At 44.0% G+C, this 17,941-nt stretch overlaps 1 protein-coding gene across 2 annotated transcripts in view; it reads left to right on the forward strand.

Moving 5' to 3' along the window:
• Positions 1-17,941, forward strand: part of FKBP15 (FKBP prolyl isomerase 15) — a 1,277,056-nt gene that overhangs the window by 1,072,630 nt on the left and 186,485 nt on the right. For both annotated transcript variants that reach the window (XM_030206543.1, XM_030206544.1), the window contains 2 exons: positions 3,903-4,039; positions 4,868-5,020. In XM_030206543.1, coding sequence (XP_030062403.1) covers positions 3,903-4,039; positions 4,868-5,020 — 290 coding nt within the window. The remainder of the gene's footprint in view (positions 1-3,902; positions 4,040-4,867; positions 5,021-17,941) is intronic.

Consider the following 17,941-nt stretch of genomic DNA (forward strand, 5'->3'; position numbering starts at 1 on the left):
CGCCCTTCGCTGCACCTTTTCCAATTCCACTATATCTTTCTTGAGATGCGGCGACCAGAATTGAACACAATACTCAAGGTGCGGTCACACCATGGAGCGATATAACGGCATTATAACATCCTCACACCTGTTTTCCATACCTTTCCTAATAATACCCAACATTCTATTCACTTTCTGAGCCGCAGCAGCACACTGAGCAGAAGGTTTCAGTGTATTATCGACGACGACACCCAGATCCCTTTCTTGGTCCGTAACTCCTAACGTGGAACCTTGCATGACGTAGCTATAATTCGGGTTCTTTTTTTCCCATATGCATCACCTTGCACTTGCTCACATTAAACGTCATCTGCCATTTAGCCGCCCAGTCTCCCAGTCTCATAAGGTCCTTCTGTAATATTTCACAATCCTGTCGCGAGTTAACGACTTTGAATAACTTTGTGTCATCAGCAAATTTAATTACCTCGCTAGTTACTCCCATCTCTAAATCATTTATAAATATATTAAAAAGCAGCGGTCCTAGCACAGACCCCTGAGGAACCCCACTAACTACCCTTCTCCATTCTGAATACTGCCCATTTAACCCCACTCTCTGTTTCCTATCCTTCAACCAGTTTTTAATCCACAATAGGACTTTTCCTCCTATCCCATGACCCTCCAATTTCCTCTGTAGCCTTTCATGAGGTACCTTGTCAAACGCCTTTTGAAAATCCAGATACACAATATCAACCGGCTCCCCTTTGTCCACGTTTGTTTACTCCTTCAAAGAATTGAAGTAAATTGGTCAGGCAAGATTTCCCCACACAAAAGTCGTACTGATTCGGTCTCAGTAATCCATGTCCTCAGATATGCTCTTTAATTATAATAGCCTCTACCATCTTCCCTGGCACCGACGTCAGACTCACCGGTCTATAATTTCCCATATCTCCCCTGGAACCTTTCTTGGGTTCGCTCAGTTGTGAGGAGTGGCTGATAGATTCAAACCATGAGCACAAAAATCTGAAATTTTCTTTGCTTCTTGATTTTCTGTTCCTAGTCTCACCTCTCCTGCCACTTCATCCCTCTCTTCACCCCATAGTGCTTCTTCCCGCCAACCTGATCCTCTTTTCAGAACCCTTTTCTCAGCCTATCAGCCCCTTACTCTTTTAATCCCACACATCCTCATCTGTTTCTCTTCCTCATCCATCCACTTATCTTTGTATCACAGCCCATATCCCCCCCCCCCCCCACCGCTTGTATTCACTTCAGCTCTATTCTCCCTCTTAAATTCCATATATCTTCCCTCAACCTCTTTTCCCCTTACAACCCATGCCGTTCAGCTCTCAGTGCCTGTTTATTCTTTCCTTCCTCATTCATTTCCTAGTGCCTCCCTCAGCACTTCTCCCTCTCTCTGTGGTAGACCAAAGACAAGAAACCTATCTGATCACTCAGCATTTCTCTGCTCCCTGAAATTAGCCTATTGATCAGATATTCCTTAGCCAGCCAATAAAGCTGCAGAGAAGGCAGGACCAGTATCTTAGGAGAGACAACCTTCCATCCTGCTTTTCCCTGTGGCCTATTGGCTGGCCAAGGAATGTCTGACCAATGGTGTCTCCTAAGCTACTGGCCCTGTCTCCTTTGTAGCTTATTGGCTGGCTAAGGAATGTCTGACCAATGAGCTGCAAGGGGAGGTGGGAGCAATAGCTGAGGAGACACAGCCATCCTTCCTGCTTTCCCCTCTCCCCTGCAGTTTTATAACCCAAGGAGGTTTAATAGCAGGAGATGACGAGCCATGACAAGGCTGAAGCCTGCCTACCTAAGGAGGTTTTCATTTTCCCCAATGTAGCCGCCACTATCTTGATACACTCAAAACAATGTAATTGATAGGGCAACAAGCTGCACCTACTTTCGTCAGCCCACATAATGGGCCAAGCACGTTCCCACTGTCTTCTGTCATTAAACCTCCTTGCTACATCCCAAAGATTTCAGCTCTGATCTCTGGGCAGTGTTGAAAAGAATATTGGGGGTGCCCTAGCACTCACAGAGCTGGAGCTTATGATTCATCTAAAGAGTTCTATGGTAAATATCCACACAAAATCCATAAAATACTAAGAGGTATTGGGCTAGTTTCTGTTGGCTTCAGTGTAAGTTAGACTTGGCACACTGATTCTTACAATTCCGAGCATTACAGCTACAGTGGAAAGATCTTTGCTTTATAAAGAAAATGAAAAACTATTGCAGGAATACAACAGGGCAGGAGAGACTTTCATCTCTAGCAAACTATCAGTTGAAAAAAAAAAGCTACTCCTGACTTTAAGTCAAATATGAAATTCTGTGATGTCACCAAGCATTTCATTTAAAAGTTGAGGAGAATGAAGTTGCATTTTAAATGAGCATTTCTAGAAAGCTCTTAGCTCTGCACACAATTCAGCCCAAGCTATCATTGACTGAAAGATTGTTAACTGGTTCTAGTTCAAATGTTAAGGGCATTGTCATGGTTGGTCCAAGCTGCTGTACCATCAATTCAGTCCAAAGCCACAATGACCTTATGTTGTCTACTGTCACTCCTATTTGAGTATGACCTGAAGAAGGAATGGGTGACAAAGCAAAGATTTGTTGCATGCACCTTAGAAGTCATGTGTCTGCTGCCCTCTGCTTTTGTGTCTCGTTTGTGAGTACACAACAACTTGCTGCTTCAGCCTCAGAATATCACAGAAAGTCAGTATTGCTCAAAGCATTTTTTCATGGAATCTGTAGTTTTACACTACATAATGGTATATAACTCTGAATGATAGATTTCAGAAAGGTGATGGTGATACAGAGCTTACGCAAATCAACACAGAAGTCAAAAGGAGACATGATAAATGTTATAGGTGATTTTCAGAAAGAGACCAAGGCATGACATTGTTAGCACAAACCTTAATTAAGGGCATGCAATGCACAAATGTTTAGCACATCTACTGAATCCCCTGCTATAAATGTCACTGCACGCCACTGCTTACCATGTAGGCAATGATGTTCTCCCTCCTTGGCAGCTTCCCAGTATATCCTAGGATCTACATCCCCTATATTTTTCTCTTGCTCAAAGGTTTGCCAAGCATGTCTAAGGTACACCTGAAACTTTTCATCCCAAGTATGGGATTCATTCTCCATTGGTGGAGTTATCTACAAGTTGCCCAATTTAAGCTCAACCCCTAGTGTTGCATTATCATGCCCACAAACGTGAAAGTGCACTGCTCACTTTGTACTGCAATGCTTGGCTTTCTGGGGTGGGCTAAAGCTCATAGAAAGCGTACCCAGCTTTGTTTCTTTTGACCCAAACAGGGTAGGGGTTTGACCATCTTTTCTAATTGGTTGGCATTTCCTTTTCTTGTGCCCATGCTGAGTTGTGTCTGGAGGGTCATGTCACACTCATAATGTCAGAGCTATGGCTATATCAGTAGCCCAGTTGAGATTAGCCTTCACAGAGGAAATTTACAGAACTGCAACATGATTACGGTCTACACATGCACATCTCACTCCTGTTTGGAACAGGATTCCCAATGCAACAGCCAATTTGAACAAACAGTCCTTTGGAATCTCTTTGGGGTCTAGAATCCAACTCCACCCTCCTAAGCCCATGTCTTTCAGTTCCAGGCTAAATAAAAAAAATGTAAATTAGTTTGTGTATATATGATATATTATTCTATTGTCCTCTGATAACACTTGCTACAGGTAAGTAACTTTGTCCTTGGTGCTTGCTTAATTCTGTTGCTAGACTTGAGCTCTTCACTAAATTTATAATGTCCCTTTCAAAGTTCATATCATGAGGTCGCTGTAAGGAATTTCTTGTGCCTGCCATTCTCAGGCCACAGCAGTTTGAGTGTTCATGAAATTGTCAGGTTTTTCAATAGTTCCAGTAAGCAGAACATTTGATTTGTTTTTAGAACTCCAAGAAACATCTGAGCATGTTCAGTCTAATCTCAAAGCAGAGAAGCAGAGCTGTAAACAGTTGGAGGTGAAAATCACATCTCTTGAGGAGGAAGTAGTAGACTTGATGGCGGAGAAGAAGAGCTTAGAAAAGGTAAATAAGTGGAAGGAAATGCACACTTCTGTGCCCAACCTGTACAATAATAAGGAGTTTGGCTGCTACAGAAACAATCCAGCACCAGTCAGCAATTGATAATTTTAGAACATTTGCATTCTCTTTCTCCAAAGTTTGGGGGGAGGGGAAGATGGACATATCCTCTGAGGTTCTTCAGTTTATTAGGGCTTCATTTACTAAGGCTGTTCTCCCAATCAGGTCACAGCATTGGCAAAAACACAGGCCTCTTTCCCCTTCCACCCCCCCCCCCCCCCAAGCATATTGCTACTCACATATAGCTGTGCCCTGATGCATTTACCTCTTGTCTTCACCTGTCACAGTGGTAGAAGCAGATGGCACCTTATAAACTAATTAATTTGTCAAGGCGTGAGCTTTCATGATGAGTCCATTCCATCAGATGCACTACACTATTCTTTCATTGTTACCATAGTGCTTGCTGCATTGTGCAGAGCTGGCAATAAGATCCAAATGTTTTATGCTGAAATGAGAAGGAGTTTGTGTTAATGGATTATTAACTAGCAAATAAAGCTATGAATACAGTTTAAAAAAAAAAAGCTGTGACTGGGATAATAGAATGTAATTATCTTGTGTTGGCAGTAGTACACGTTTTATGCAACAATGCAGGTCTCTTAACCTGTTTTTTGTCAAATTTGTAGCTCTACAGAGTTGGGGGTATTTTAGCCATATGAATTATTTTCTGTGTACATTGGTCCTATGTCTTTGTTTCAAAAGCCTTAGTTAAATGCATCTTAAATAACAAACTGTCGAGGACATATCTGCTAAAAACTGTCATGCATTTTAATACAGAACCTTGCAGAGTGGAAAAAGAAATCTCAGCTGGAGCGGCAGCAGGCAGCGGAGGAGATGGAAGAAATTCACATGTCCTATCAGGCAGAACTGGAAAGACTGAGACAGGCCTTTATAAAGGCTCGGACATCTACAGATCAGGCTGCTGAGCAGGTGAGCCTGTCTAAGTCTTCAGACCCTGGACAACTGCCAGATTTTGTGTGAGAGTGAGTTTCCACAGATCAGTCCACTGTTCGGCAGGTGAGGCTGGAGTAGGTATATAGAGTGAGTGATGGCCTAGTCTATAGCAGCTCAACACTCCAAAAGGTGTTAGGATGGGGGAGAACAGTGGTGAACTGAACTGTGAAGGCTCAGCGAACTGTAAGGTGGAAGGTGAGGTGAGGTTGTTGAGCCTTCACAGACCACATTGTTAGTGAGAAGATGAGCCTATCCAAGCCATCATACCCTTGAGAGAGCAGAGCTGAGCTTTTATAATCCAGGTCACTGCAGAAGTATGAGAGAGCAGCAGTGAAACAATTATTTAAAAAAACAAATCCAACTTAGATTTGGTGTATTTTAAGTAACTTGCCTGTTTTAAACAACCTTTGTTTTAGCACTTTACTAGAAGGCAGTTTTTCAACAATTACCAGAACATAGCAATTAATGCAAAATAATGGATCCCTTCCATTCTGGATTTTAAAAAGGGATTTAGAATAGAAGTAGCATTGATATTCCTTTCAGATATTCAAAATTGGTGTTGGTGTTCTGGATTCCAGTTTTTTCATTCGCTCAAATATGAGGTACTTCTGCAGCGATTACAAAATGTAGATCTCAGTGGTCAGGACCCAGATGGTGGTGATGGAATGCTCCTTTAGGCTGTATTCTTCTGATGTGTAAACTTATGGAGGGAATAGTGGCAGTTCAATTACATAAATATTTGGATTTCCACGATATTCTGCATTCATCTCAGTTGGGTTTTAGGTCGAATTTTAGCACTGAGACTGTTCTTTCCTCATTGTTAGACAACATTTATAAGGTTTTGGCAGAGGGCAAGAAGGCATTGGTGCTATAGTTCGACCTGTCTAGTGCGTTTGATTTGGTAGACCATAATATTCTTTTACGTATTCTGGACAGCATAGGAATAACTGGCAACGTTCATAAATGGCTCACAGGTTTTTTTAAAAGGTCACTCTTCTAAAGTGAAATTTGATGCTTACTATTCTGAGAGTTAGTATAATCAATGTTAGTATAATCACAGGGATTGCAGTTACCTCCTGTTCTTTTTAATGTTTATTTACATTCGTTGGGATGTGTTTTAAAAAAGTTGAGAGTTTATCTTTTCAGCTATGCTGATATTACAATTATGAGTCCCATCACTTTTTCAGTTATTTCATATTTAGAGTTATTGTAAAACATTTTAAAAGAAATAGAACACTGGATGGTAACACATAAGATTAAAATAAATTCTGACAAAACAAAATTTGTTAATTAGTTGTAACCCTGATATGGATGAAATGAGTATTATGATAAATCGGACTCAGTATCAATTTCCATCTTCCATTAAGATTCTAGGGGTATGGTTAGATAACTTATCTTTAGAGATGCAAATTAACACTCTTACAGATCCTTCTTTTTGTTGCATAATTTGCATTGAATTTGGAAATACTTTGTTCAGGCTTTGATTTTGAGTTTTCTTGATTATTGTAATATTGTTTACTTGGGAGCATACAAACAGATACTGAAGAAACATCTCACTATACAGAACGTAGCAATACGTTTAATTTTTTCTTTAAAAAATTTTGACAGTGTATCCTGTTATTATGCAAAGCTCCATTGGCTCCCTGTGCAAGCCAGGATTTTGTTTAAATTTTGTTTTGTGTACAAAATTATATATGGTTTATCCCCACTTTACTTATTGAATCATCTTGTTTTTGTTAACAAAACGAGTCACAAGGATTTCAGAACTTTTCACCTTTCCTTCTCTAAAAAAATATGAGAACTAGACTAATTGATATTCTTTTTTTCATATCAAGCAGTTTGTTTGGATAAGGCTATTAAGGATATCCTGATGTCAGAAATCTCTTATAACCAATTCCGCAAACAGATTAAAACTTACTTATTTAGAACATTTATACTAAATAATGTTTAATAGAATATGTAGCTCAGGGATGTTCTGTTTTTATATACATTTTATATAAATTTATTGTTGAGGTCATTGATTTTCCCCATCTTTATATGTGCAGTCATTGGAGGAAGTGATTCAGCAGTTAGAGCTCAAATATCTTATTTTTTATACTGATTTATGTGACACTCTCTGGGAAAACATGACTTAAGTCACCAGAAACAAAAAATGAGGTTTCAATTAATTTTATTAGAGCAAGCAATGAAGTCAAATAGAGCTCACTTCACAGAACACAAAGGATGCACAAAAAATAGCAAAACAAATGATGGGTGGCAGATGATCTTTATTCAATGGAAACGACCTGCAACAGACTGTGTTTTGGCCTACATCAGGGTCTAAAAACATATAAAAAATCAAAAATACATTAAAAATAACCCACATTCAAATGAGTAAATGAATAAATGAATGATAAATAATTCATAATTGCTCAACAAATGGACTAAAACAAAATGTTTCAGTTAATATGGAACAAAAAAAATATAATATATGGATCAAAAAAAAATCTAAATATCTGTGACAAATTTTACATAATCAGTGGTGTATAAAGAATGCCATACCTGCAATTTCAACAATACAATGTAATAGTATAATAGTAGCCAATAAGAACATAGGGGGTCCTTTACTAAAGATTAGCTCGAGTTATCTGCAGCAGGGCACATTTTATTCCTATGGGCCCTGCTGCAGATAACTCGAGCTAATCTTTAGTAAAAAAAATCCCCATAGAGTCTAAAACAAACAGGATCACAATTAACGAAAAATATGCACATCGGTGAGTACATCCTATTTTCAACCTAAAAATTAAATAACAGCTAAATATAATGTAACATGAAATGATAGAAAATCTATGGTAACTTCAAATTGAGTATAATAATTTTTAGGTTGAAAATAATATGTACTTACTGATATTCTTATTGGTTACTATTATATGGATGTTGCATTGTATTATTGAAATTACAGGTATGGCATTCTTTATACACCACTGATTATATATAATTTGTCACATATACTTTGATGTTTTTTGTTCCATATATTGTTCCATATATTATGATGTATGTTCATTGAGGCTATTTTTGTTGAGCAATTATGAATTATTTATCGGTCATTTATTTTTTTTACTCATTTGAATGTGGGTTGTTTTTATGATTTTTTTAATATATATATTTTTTTAATTTAAAGAAGTCTTTATTAGGCATCGATAAATAATACAATACATATGTAACACAATGCAGAACCCTATAGTCTGGTACAAACAATGTACATAACTCTAGCACCCAAAAGGTACCAACATAATATCAATGCTAGGACAGAAACTTATTATACTTCAATTTTTATCCAATTTTTGTGATTTTGAACCCCCCTTCCCCCCTTCACTCCCTCCCCCCCCCCCCATCTAGTCCCTACAACCACCCGTCCATCAACCAACACATCTCTCAACCAGAGCACCTTTGTAAGAAGGGTTGATTTTTTAAATATTTTTATTTATTTTATTTATTTGTTACATTAGTATCCCACATTTTCCCACCTATTTGTAGGCTCAATGTGGCTTACATAGTACCGGAGAGGCCTTTGCAGGCTCTGGTGTGAACAAATGCAGGGTAATGTTGTGGTAAGATCAAGTTCATGTGGCACAGCCACATTAGGGAATCGGAGAACGGAAGAGTTGTGTTATGCAGAGCCGTAGCGAGGGGAGCTGACACCTGGGGCGGGTCGCCGCTGCGCACCCCCCCCCCCCCCCGGGTGCAGCACAGCGCACCCTCCTCCCGCGAGGGAGGGCCGATCTGCCCCGACTGCACGTTGCTAGGGTGTGTCTGCTCCGCGCTGGTTCATTGCTCTCTCTGTCCCGGAACAGGAAGTAACCTATTCCAGGGCAGAGAGGGCAGTGCACCAGCGCGGAGACGACACCCGCCAGCGGCGTGCACCCGGGGCGGACCGCCCCCCCTTCCTACGCCACTGGTGTTATGTATTGTATTGTAACATTTATAACCCGCGCTTTCCCACTTGTTAGCAGGCTCAATGCGGCTTAAAATAAAACAAAAATTTACAAGATAGCACAAAGTGGATAAAACATTTAAATATAGTATATAAAGAGGTGGACTAAGAAAGGATAAGGGAGGAAGGTGGAAGAGGTAGGGAACGGAAGAGGGTGTAAGTTGGGTAAAGTATTGTGAGTAAAGAATGTATAATAATAGTTCGGAGAAGGATGAATTCAAAAGGAAAAAGCATATTTAAATTCTGCCAAGTAGTCTAATCCAGGTATCGCAGATGGATTTCTAATTTAAGTCAAGTCATATGTGTAGGCTTGCTTGAAAAGGTGAGTTTTAAGTAGCTTCCGGAAGGGTAGATGGTTATTGACTATACGAATCGATCTTGGTAGGATGTTCCAGAGCTTGCTGCCTATAATGGAGAAACTGGATGCATAATATGTTTTGTATTTGATTCCTTTACAGTTGGAAAGGTGTAAGTTTAGATAAGTTTGAGAAGAACTAGAGCAATTCCTGGTAGGAAGGTCATTCAGATTGTACATGTAAGTTGGGGAGTCTTCATAGATAATCTTGTGAATCATCATTACGTGCTTTAGTTTGGTTGTGTTGCAGAGATTAGGCATTTAAGTTGGATCGGTAGTTGGATGCTTTTAGACCCCTGATTCAGGCCTTAGAGCTGAAACATGGTCTGTGTCATGTCATTTTGCTGTTTATTAGAGCAAACCATTTGTAATACAACAATCCAAGCTCCATCCTTTTACCTGAAAAAAAAATGGTTACAAAAGTTCAGACATGTAACTTTTTCAGACTGCTTATGAATATCACCCATTCTCAACGTTTTGGATTTGCAACTTGTGTTTTCCAAGAGATGGTCACATATGCTGGTTGTGTTCTCAAGAGATTATGGATCTGAGACTTTAGCTAACCTATCGAGGGCAGTTAATGCGTAGATGATTTTAAATTGTTTGAAGCTGAATATACCTAAATTGGAGGTGTTGGGAATGGGTAAGCCAAGGTTGTTAAAGCAAGGGTTGCAAAAAGTGACTTTGAGAGTGAATGTTTAAGGTTAAAGTGAAGGGTAGAAATTGGGGGTCCAGTTTGATAGGGTGAACAATGTTACAACAGAGCAAGTTAGTTCTTCAGTCTTGGTTTTCAGTTAAACTTGTTCATAAATCATGCTTTTATTTATTTGGATTTGGATTTTCTCACACCTTTTTCAGCAGTAGCTCAAGGTGAGTTACATTCAGGCACACTAAGTATTTCCCTGTCCCAGCAGGGCTCACAATCTAAGTTTGTAGCTGAAGCAATGAAGGGTTAAATGTCTTCCCCAAGATTTACAAGGAGCAGCTGCGGGATTTGAACTGGGCACCTGTGGATGTCTGGATTTATTAAAGCAAAAAGATTTTATTTGGATGATGTATATACTAGTAAGACTTAGGTTACACTACTGCCATGCATTACTTAATTATGTTTGTTTATTATTTACTAGTAAAAAAGGCCCATTTCCAAAACCAATGAAACGGGCGCTAGCAAGGTTTTCCTCGGAGTGTGTATGTTTGGGAGAGTGTATGTGAGAGTGACTGTGTGAGAGTCAGAGTGAAAGTGTGAGTGTGTGTGTGTGAGAGAGAGAGTGAGTCTGGGTGTGAGTGTGTTTGTGAGAGTGTGTGTGTGAGAATGAGAGTGTGTGCAAGTGTGTATGTGAGACACAGTGTGAGAGAGAGTGTGTGTATGTGTGCGAGAGAGAGAGTGTGTGTGAGACACAGATTCTCTGTGAGAGTGAGTGTATGAGACCAAGCGAGTGTGTGAGTGACTGTGTGGCACATAGAGAGTGAATGTGATACAGTGTGAGACAGAGTGTGTGAGAGTGAGAGTCAGAAAGACATTGTATATGAGAGAGAGAGTGTGAGCCCTGCCCTGCAATCCATATCCATCCATGCCCATCTGTCCCCTCCATTCATCCCTATCCAGCAATTCCCCTCTCTCCCTGAGCCCTGCCCTCCCAATCCATGCCCATCCATGCTCCTCTGTCACCTGCCCCCTCCATTCATCCCTATCCAGCAATTCCCCTCTCTCCCTGAGCCCTGCCCTGCAATCCATATCCATGCATGCCCATCTGTCCCCTCCATTCATCCCTATCCAGCAATTCCCCTCTCTCCCTGAGCCCTGCCCTCCCAATCCATGCCCATCCATGCTCCTCTGTCACCTGCCCCCTCCATTCATCCCTATCCAGCAATTTCCCTCTCTCCCTGAGCCCTGCCCTGCAATCCGTATCCATCCATGCCCATCTGTCCCCTCCATTCATCCCTTTCCAGCAATTCCTGAGCCCTGCCCTCCCAATCCATGCCCATCCATGCTCCTCTGTCCCCTGCCCCCTCCATTCATCCCTTTCCAGCAATTCCCCTCTCTCCCTGAGCCCTGCCCTCCCAATCCATGCCCATCCATGCTCCTCTATCCCCTGCCCCCTCCATTCATCCTTTTCCAGCAATTCCCCTCTCTCCCTTCCATGACCCCCCCTCGCATCCATGCTCCTCTCTCTCCCATGTCCTAGCCTGGCCAGCCCTCTTCTTCCCCCCCCCCCCTTCGCATCCATGCTGTCGTTTCTCCCCTGCCCTTCCGCTCCCATTGTTCTACTTTACTGCCCACCCTCTTCTCTCCCTCCAACATCCCTTTTTTTTTTCTTTTTAAATTTACCTCCGTGGCGGTTCCGGCAGCTCAGCGTCAGGGAAGGAGGCGGCGCTCCCGACATCTAGCCTTCCCTTCGCTGTGTTCCGCCTTCTTCTGACGTCATCCTTGACGTCAGAAGAAGGCGGAACACAGCGAAGGGAAGGCTAGAGACGTCGGGAGCGCCGCCTCCTTCCCTGACGCTGCGCTGCCGGAACCGCCACCACGGAGGTAAATCTAATATAATAAAACGCACCGTGCGTGGGTGCGATCCGTTTGTTTTTTTTTTTTTTCCGCCCTCGACGTCATGACGTTTGACGCGAGGGCGGGGCAGAGACAGCTGGCTGGCTTCACACCATGAATCCACGAACCCTACAGGAAGTGTTTGAGTGACTTCAGAACGTTGTCTTCAGAACGTTCACGGTGCGTTTTATTATATTAGATAACCCACCTTTCTCCGAGGACAAGCAGGCTGCTTGTTCTCACTGATGGGTGACGTCCACGGCAGCCCCTCCAATCGGAAACTTCACTAGCAAAGGCCTTTGCTAGTCCTCGCGCGCCCATGCGCACCGCGCATGCGCGGCCGTCTTCCCGCCCGAACCGGCTCGTGTTCGTCAGTCTTCTTTTGTCCGCGCTCGGTACGGTCGTGTTTGCGCCGTTCGCGCCCCTTAAGTTGACCCTCGCGCGTCTTTTTGACTTTAGCTTCTAAAAAAAACAAAACAAAAGGGATTTCGGAGAAGGGCCTTTCGGTCTTTTTCCCCTTCCCGTATTTCCAGTTTTTTGCCCCGTTAAGTTTTCTTTCGATTTTGGGGTAGGCCCTTTTGAGGCCTCGGGTTGAGTTTTTTTTCTCCCCCTCTTTTTGGTGCCTTACCGCAATTACGAGTTTTGATTTCGCCGGAGTGATTTTTCCGCCCATGTCATCGAAGTCTCCCAGCGGCTTCAAGAAGTGCACCCAGTGCACCCGGGTAATCTCGCTCACTGATAGGCACGCGTCGTGTCTTCAGTGTCTGGGGGCTGGGCACCGCCCGCAGGCCTGTAGTCTTTGCGCCCTTTTACAAAAAAGGACTCGGGTAGCGAGATTGGCTCAGTGGAACGTGTTGTTCTCGGGCTCTTCGTCGGCATCTGCACCGGGAGTATCGAGTGCATCGACGTCGACAGCGTCAAGACCTCCAACCTCGGTGGCGACTGTATCGATTGCATCGAGGCAGCGACCCTCTGCATCGTCGGGGCCGAGACATCGGAAGGCTGCATCGGCGGTACCGGGACCTCCACTAGTGCTGATGTCGTCGGACGGTGGTGCTTCGACTGGAGTGCAGGTGAGGGCTGTCCATTCCCCTGCTGGTGGCGATGAGCCTTCGGGTGGGTCTCCCCCTACCCTGAGGGCTCCTGCGGTACAGCCCCCCCGAGACCGACCTTCTTCGACCTCGGCCCCGAGGAAGCGACGGTTGGATTCTACGTCCTCCTCGTCGGTACCGGGAAGTTCCGGTGACATGCTTCGTTTGAAAAAGTCAAAGAAGCATCGACACCGGTCTCCTTCCCGTGTCGGTACCGAGAGCTCTGGGTCGCCGAGGGAGTCGGCACCCAGTAGGCATCGGCACCGGGAGGACCGCTCACCCTCTGTTCAGGAGGTGTCGATGCGCTCCACCTTGGACAGCCCGGAACAGCCTCCACACCCGGAACAGCCTCTGACTTCGACGCCTGCATCGGCTTCCATGTCTTTCTCCACAGCCGCCCTGCACGAGAGTCTCCAGGCCGTTCTCCCAGAGATCCTGGGAGAGCTGTTGCGCCCTTCCCCTCCGGTACCGGGGGTGCTTGTGCCACCGGTACCGTCGAGTGAGGCGCCGGCTGGCCCCTTGCCCGGGGTGAGGTCTCCAACATCGGTGCCACTTGCGGTACCGACTGCGGTCGCCTCCCAGGAAGGCTCCCCGACGACGTCGGCGGAGGGAGCTTCGCTGGTGCGGGCGAGGGAGTCTACCTCTCGACGCTCACACCGTGGCCGTGGTTCCACAGAGTCGAGCCGGGCACGGCTTCAGACACAGGTTCATGAACTTGTGTCTGATACCGATGGTGAGGCCTCGTGGGAGGAGGAGGAGGACATCAGATATTTCTCTGACGAGGAGTCTGATGGCCTTCCTTCTGATCCCACTCCCTCCCCTGAAAGGCAGCTTTCTCCTCCCGAGAGTCTGTCTTTTGCGGCCTTTGTCCGGGAGATGTCTACGGCCATCCCCTTCCCGGTGGTTGTGGAGGACGAGCCCAGGGCTGAAATGTTTGAGCTCCTGGACTATCCTTCTCCACCTAAGGAAGCGTCCACAGTACCCATGCATCATGTCCTAAAAAAGACATTGCTGGTGAACTGGACCAAGCCTCTAAGTAATCCCCACATTCCCAAGAAGATCGAGTCCCAGTACCGGATCCTTGGGGACCCAGAGCTGATGCACACTCAGTTGCCTCACGACTCTGGAGTTGTGGATTTGGCCCTAAAGAAGGCTAAGAGTTCTAGGGAGCATGCTTCGGCGCCCCCGGGCAAAGACTCTAGAACCTTAGACTCCTTTGGGAGGAAGGCCTACCATTCCTCTATGCTCATGGCCAAAATTCAGTCTTACCAGCTCCACACGAGCATACACATGCGGAACAATGTGCGGCATAAGTACATAAGTACATAAGTAATGCCATACTGGGAAAAGACCAAGGGTCCATCGAGCCCAGCATCCTGTCCACGACAGCGGCCAATCCAGGCCAAGGGCACCTGGCAAGCTTCCCAAACGTACAAACATTCTATACATGTTATTCCTGGAATTTTGGAGTTTTCCAAGTCCGTTTAGTAGCGGTTTATGGACTTGTCCTTTAGGAAACCGTCCAACCCCTTTTTAAACTCTGCTAAGCTAACTGCCTTCACCACTTTCTCCGGCAAAGAATTCCAGAGTTTAATTACACGTTGGGTGAAGAAAAATTTTCTCTGATTTGTTTTAAATTTACTACACTGTAGTTTCATCGCATGCCCCCTAGTCCTAGTATTTTTGGAAAGTGTGAACAGACGCTTCACATCCACCTGTTCCACTCCACTCATTATTTTATATACCTCTATCATGTCTCCCCTCAGCCGTCTCTTCTCAAAGCTGTATAGCCCTAGCCTCCTTAGTCTTTCTTCATAGGGAAGTCGTCCCATCCCCGCTATCATTTTAGTCGCCCTTCGCTGCACCTTTTCCAATTCTACTATATCTTTCTTGAGATGCGGCGACCAGAATTGAACACAATACTCAAGGTGCGGTCGCACCATGGAGCGATACAACGGCATTATAACATCCTCACACCTGTTTTCCATACCTTTCCTGATAATACCCAACATTCTATTCGCTTTCTTAGCCGCAGCAGCACACTGAGCAGAAGGTTTCAGTGTGTTATCGACGACAACACCCAGATCCCTTTCTTGGTCCGTAACTCCTAACGTGGAACCTTGCATGACGTAGCTATAATTCGGGTTCTTTTTTCCCACATGCATCACCTTGCACTTGCTCACATTAAACATCATCTGCCATTTAGCCGCCCAGTCTCGTAAGGTCCTCTTGTAATTTTTCACAATCCTGTCGCGATTTAACGACTTTGAATAACTTTGTGTCATCAGCAAATTTAATTACCTCGCTAGTTACTCCCATCTCTAAATCATTTATAAATATATTAAAAAGCAGCGGTCCTAGCACAGACCCCTGAGGAACCCCACTAACTACCCTTCTCCATTGTGAATACTGCCCATTTAACCCCACTCTCGGTTTCAACCAGTTTTTAATCCACAATAGGACATTTCCTCCTATCCCATGACCCTCCAATTTCCTCTGTAGCCTTTCATGAAGTACCTTGTCAAACGCCTTTTGAAAATCCAGATACACAATATCAACCGACTCCCCTTTGTCCACATGTTTGTTCACTCCTTCAAAGAATTGAAGTAAATTGGTCAGGCAAGATTTCCCCACACAAAAGCCATGCTGACTTGGTCTCAGTAATCCATGTCCTCGGATGTGCTCTGTAATTTTGTTTTTGATAATAGCCTCTACCATTTTCCCCGGCACCGACGTCAGACTCACCGGTCTATAATTTCCCGGATCTCCCCTGGAGCCTTTTTTAAAAATGGGCGTTACATTGGCCACCCTCCAATCTTCCGGTACCATGCTCGATTTTAAGGATAAGTTGCATATCACTAGCAGTAGCTCCGCAAGCTCGTTTTTCAGTTCTATCAGTACTCTAGGATGAATACCATCCGGTCCAGGAGATTTGCTACTCTTCAGTTTGCCGAACTGCCCCATTACGTCCTCCAGGTTTACAGTGGTCAGTAAGTTTCTCCGACTCGGCCGCTTGAAATACCATTTCCGACACCGGTATCCCACCCAAATCTTCCTCGGTGAAGACCGAAGCAAAGAATTCATTCAGTCTCTCCGCTACGTCTTTGTCTTCCTTGATCGCCCCTTTTACCCCTCGGTCATCCAGCGGCCCAACCGATTCTTTTGCCGGCTTGCTGCTTTTAATATACCGAAAAAAATTTTTACTATGTTTTTTTGCCTCTAATGCTATCTTTTTTTCATACTCCCTCTTGGCCTTCTTAATCTGCGCCTTGCATTTGCTTTGACACTCCTTATGCTGTTTCTTGTTATTTTCAGACGGTTCCTTCTTCCATTTTCTGAAGGCGTTTCTTTTAGCCCTAATAGCTTCCTTCACCTCACTTTTCAACCAGGCCGGGTGTCTTTTGGAGTTCCGTCTTTCTTTTCTAATTCGCGGAATATGTATGGCCTGGGCCTCCAGGATGGTATTTTTAAACAGCGTCCACGCCTGATTGTACAGTTTTTACTCTCTCAGTTGCCCCCCTAAGTTTTTTTTTTTTTACCGTTCTTCTCATTTATCATAGTCTCCTTTTTTAAAGTTAAACGCTAACGTATTTGACTTTCTGTGTACAGTTACTTCAAGGTTGATGTCAAAACTGATCATATTATGGTCACTGTTATCAAGCAGCCCCAGTACCATAACGTCCCTCACCAGATCATGCGCTCCACTAAGGACCAAGTCTAGAATTTTTCCTTCTCTCGTCGGCTCCTGCACCAGTTGCTCCATAAAGCTGTCCTTGATTTCATCAAGGAATTGTATCTCTGTAGCATGTCCCGATGTTACGTTTACCCAGTCTATATTTGGATAATTGAAGTCACCCATTATTATCACATTGCCCATTTTGTTCGCATCTCTGATTTCTTTTATCATTTCTGTGTCTACCTGCTCATCCTGGCGAGGTGGACGGTAGTACACTCCTATCACCATTTTTTTCCCTTTTATACATGGAATTTCAGCCCACAGTGATTCAAAGGTGTGATTTGTGTCCTGCTGAATTTGTAATCTATCTGAGTCAAGGCTCTCTTTAATATACAATGCTACCCCTCCACCAGTCCGGTCTACCCTATCATTACGATATACTTTGTACCCCGGTATGACAGTGTCCCACTGGTTATCCTCCTTCCACCAGGTCTCAGTAATGCCTATTATATCCAATTTTTCATTTAGTGCAATATATTCCAACTCTCCCTCTTATTTCTTAGACTCCTAGCATTTGCATATAGACATTTCAGAGTATGTTTGTTGTTCTTATAGTACCTGACACTATTGATTTGACATCTTTTGTCTGATCTTTAGTTGTATTTAAGGGCACCTGGCCTACCACGGTCTGTTGTGCAACCTCACTATCCAAAAACCCTATCTTCCCTGTTTGTGAGGTATCTTTGCAAGATACCTTTTCCCGAACCATGCGCTTTTGAGCGACTGTCGGCCTTCCCCCCATTTCTAGTTTAAAAGCTGCTCTATCTCCTTTTTAAATGCCGACGCCAGCAGCCTGGTCCCACCCTGGTTAAGGTGGAGCCCATCCTTTCGGAATAGGCTCCCCCTTCCCCAGAATGTTGCCCAGTTCCTAACAAATCTAAAACCCTCCTCCCTGCACCATCGTCTCATCCACGCATTGAGACTCTGGAGCTCTGCCTGTCTCTTGGGCCCTGCACGTGGAACAGGTAGCATTTCAGAAAATGCTACCCTAGAGGATCTGGATTTGAGCTTTCTACCTAAGAGCCTAAATTTGGCTTCCAGAACCTCTCTCCCACATTTTCCTATGTCATTGGTACCCACATGTACCAAGACAGCGGACTCCTCCCCAGCACTATCTAAAATCCTATGTAGGTGACGCGTGAGGTCCGCCACTTTCGCACCAGGCAGGCAAGTCACCAGGCGATCCTCTCGTCCACCAGC

This window comes from Microcaecilia unicolor, chromosome 6 (assembly GCF_901765095.1).
Source record: "Microcaecilia unicolor chromosome 6, aMicUni1.1, whole genome shotgun sequence".
Taxonomy (NCBI): domain Eukaryota; kingdom Metazoa; phylum Chordata; class Amphibia; order Gymnophiona; family Siphonopidae; genus Microcaecilia; species Microcaecilia unicolor.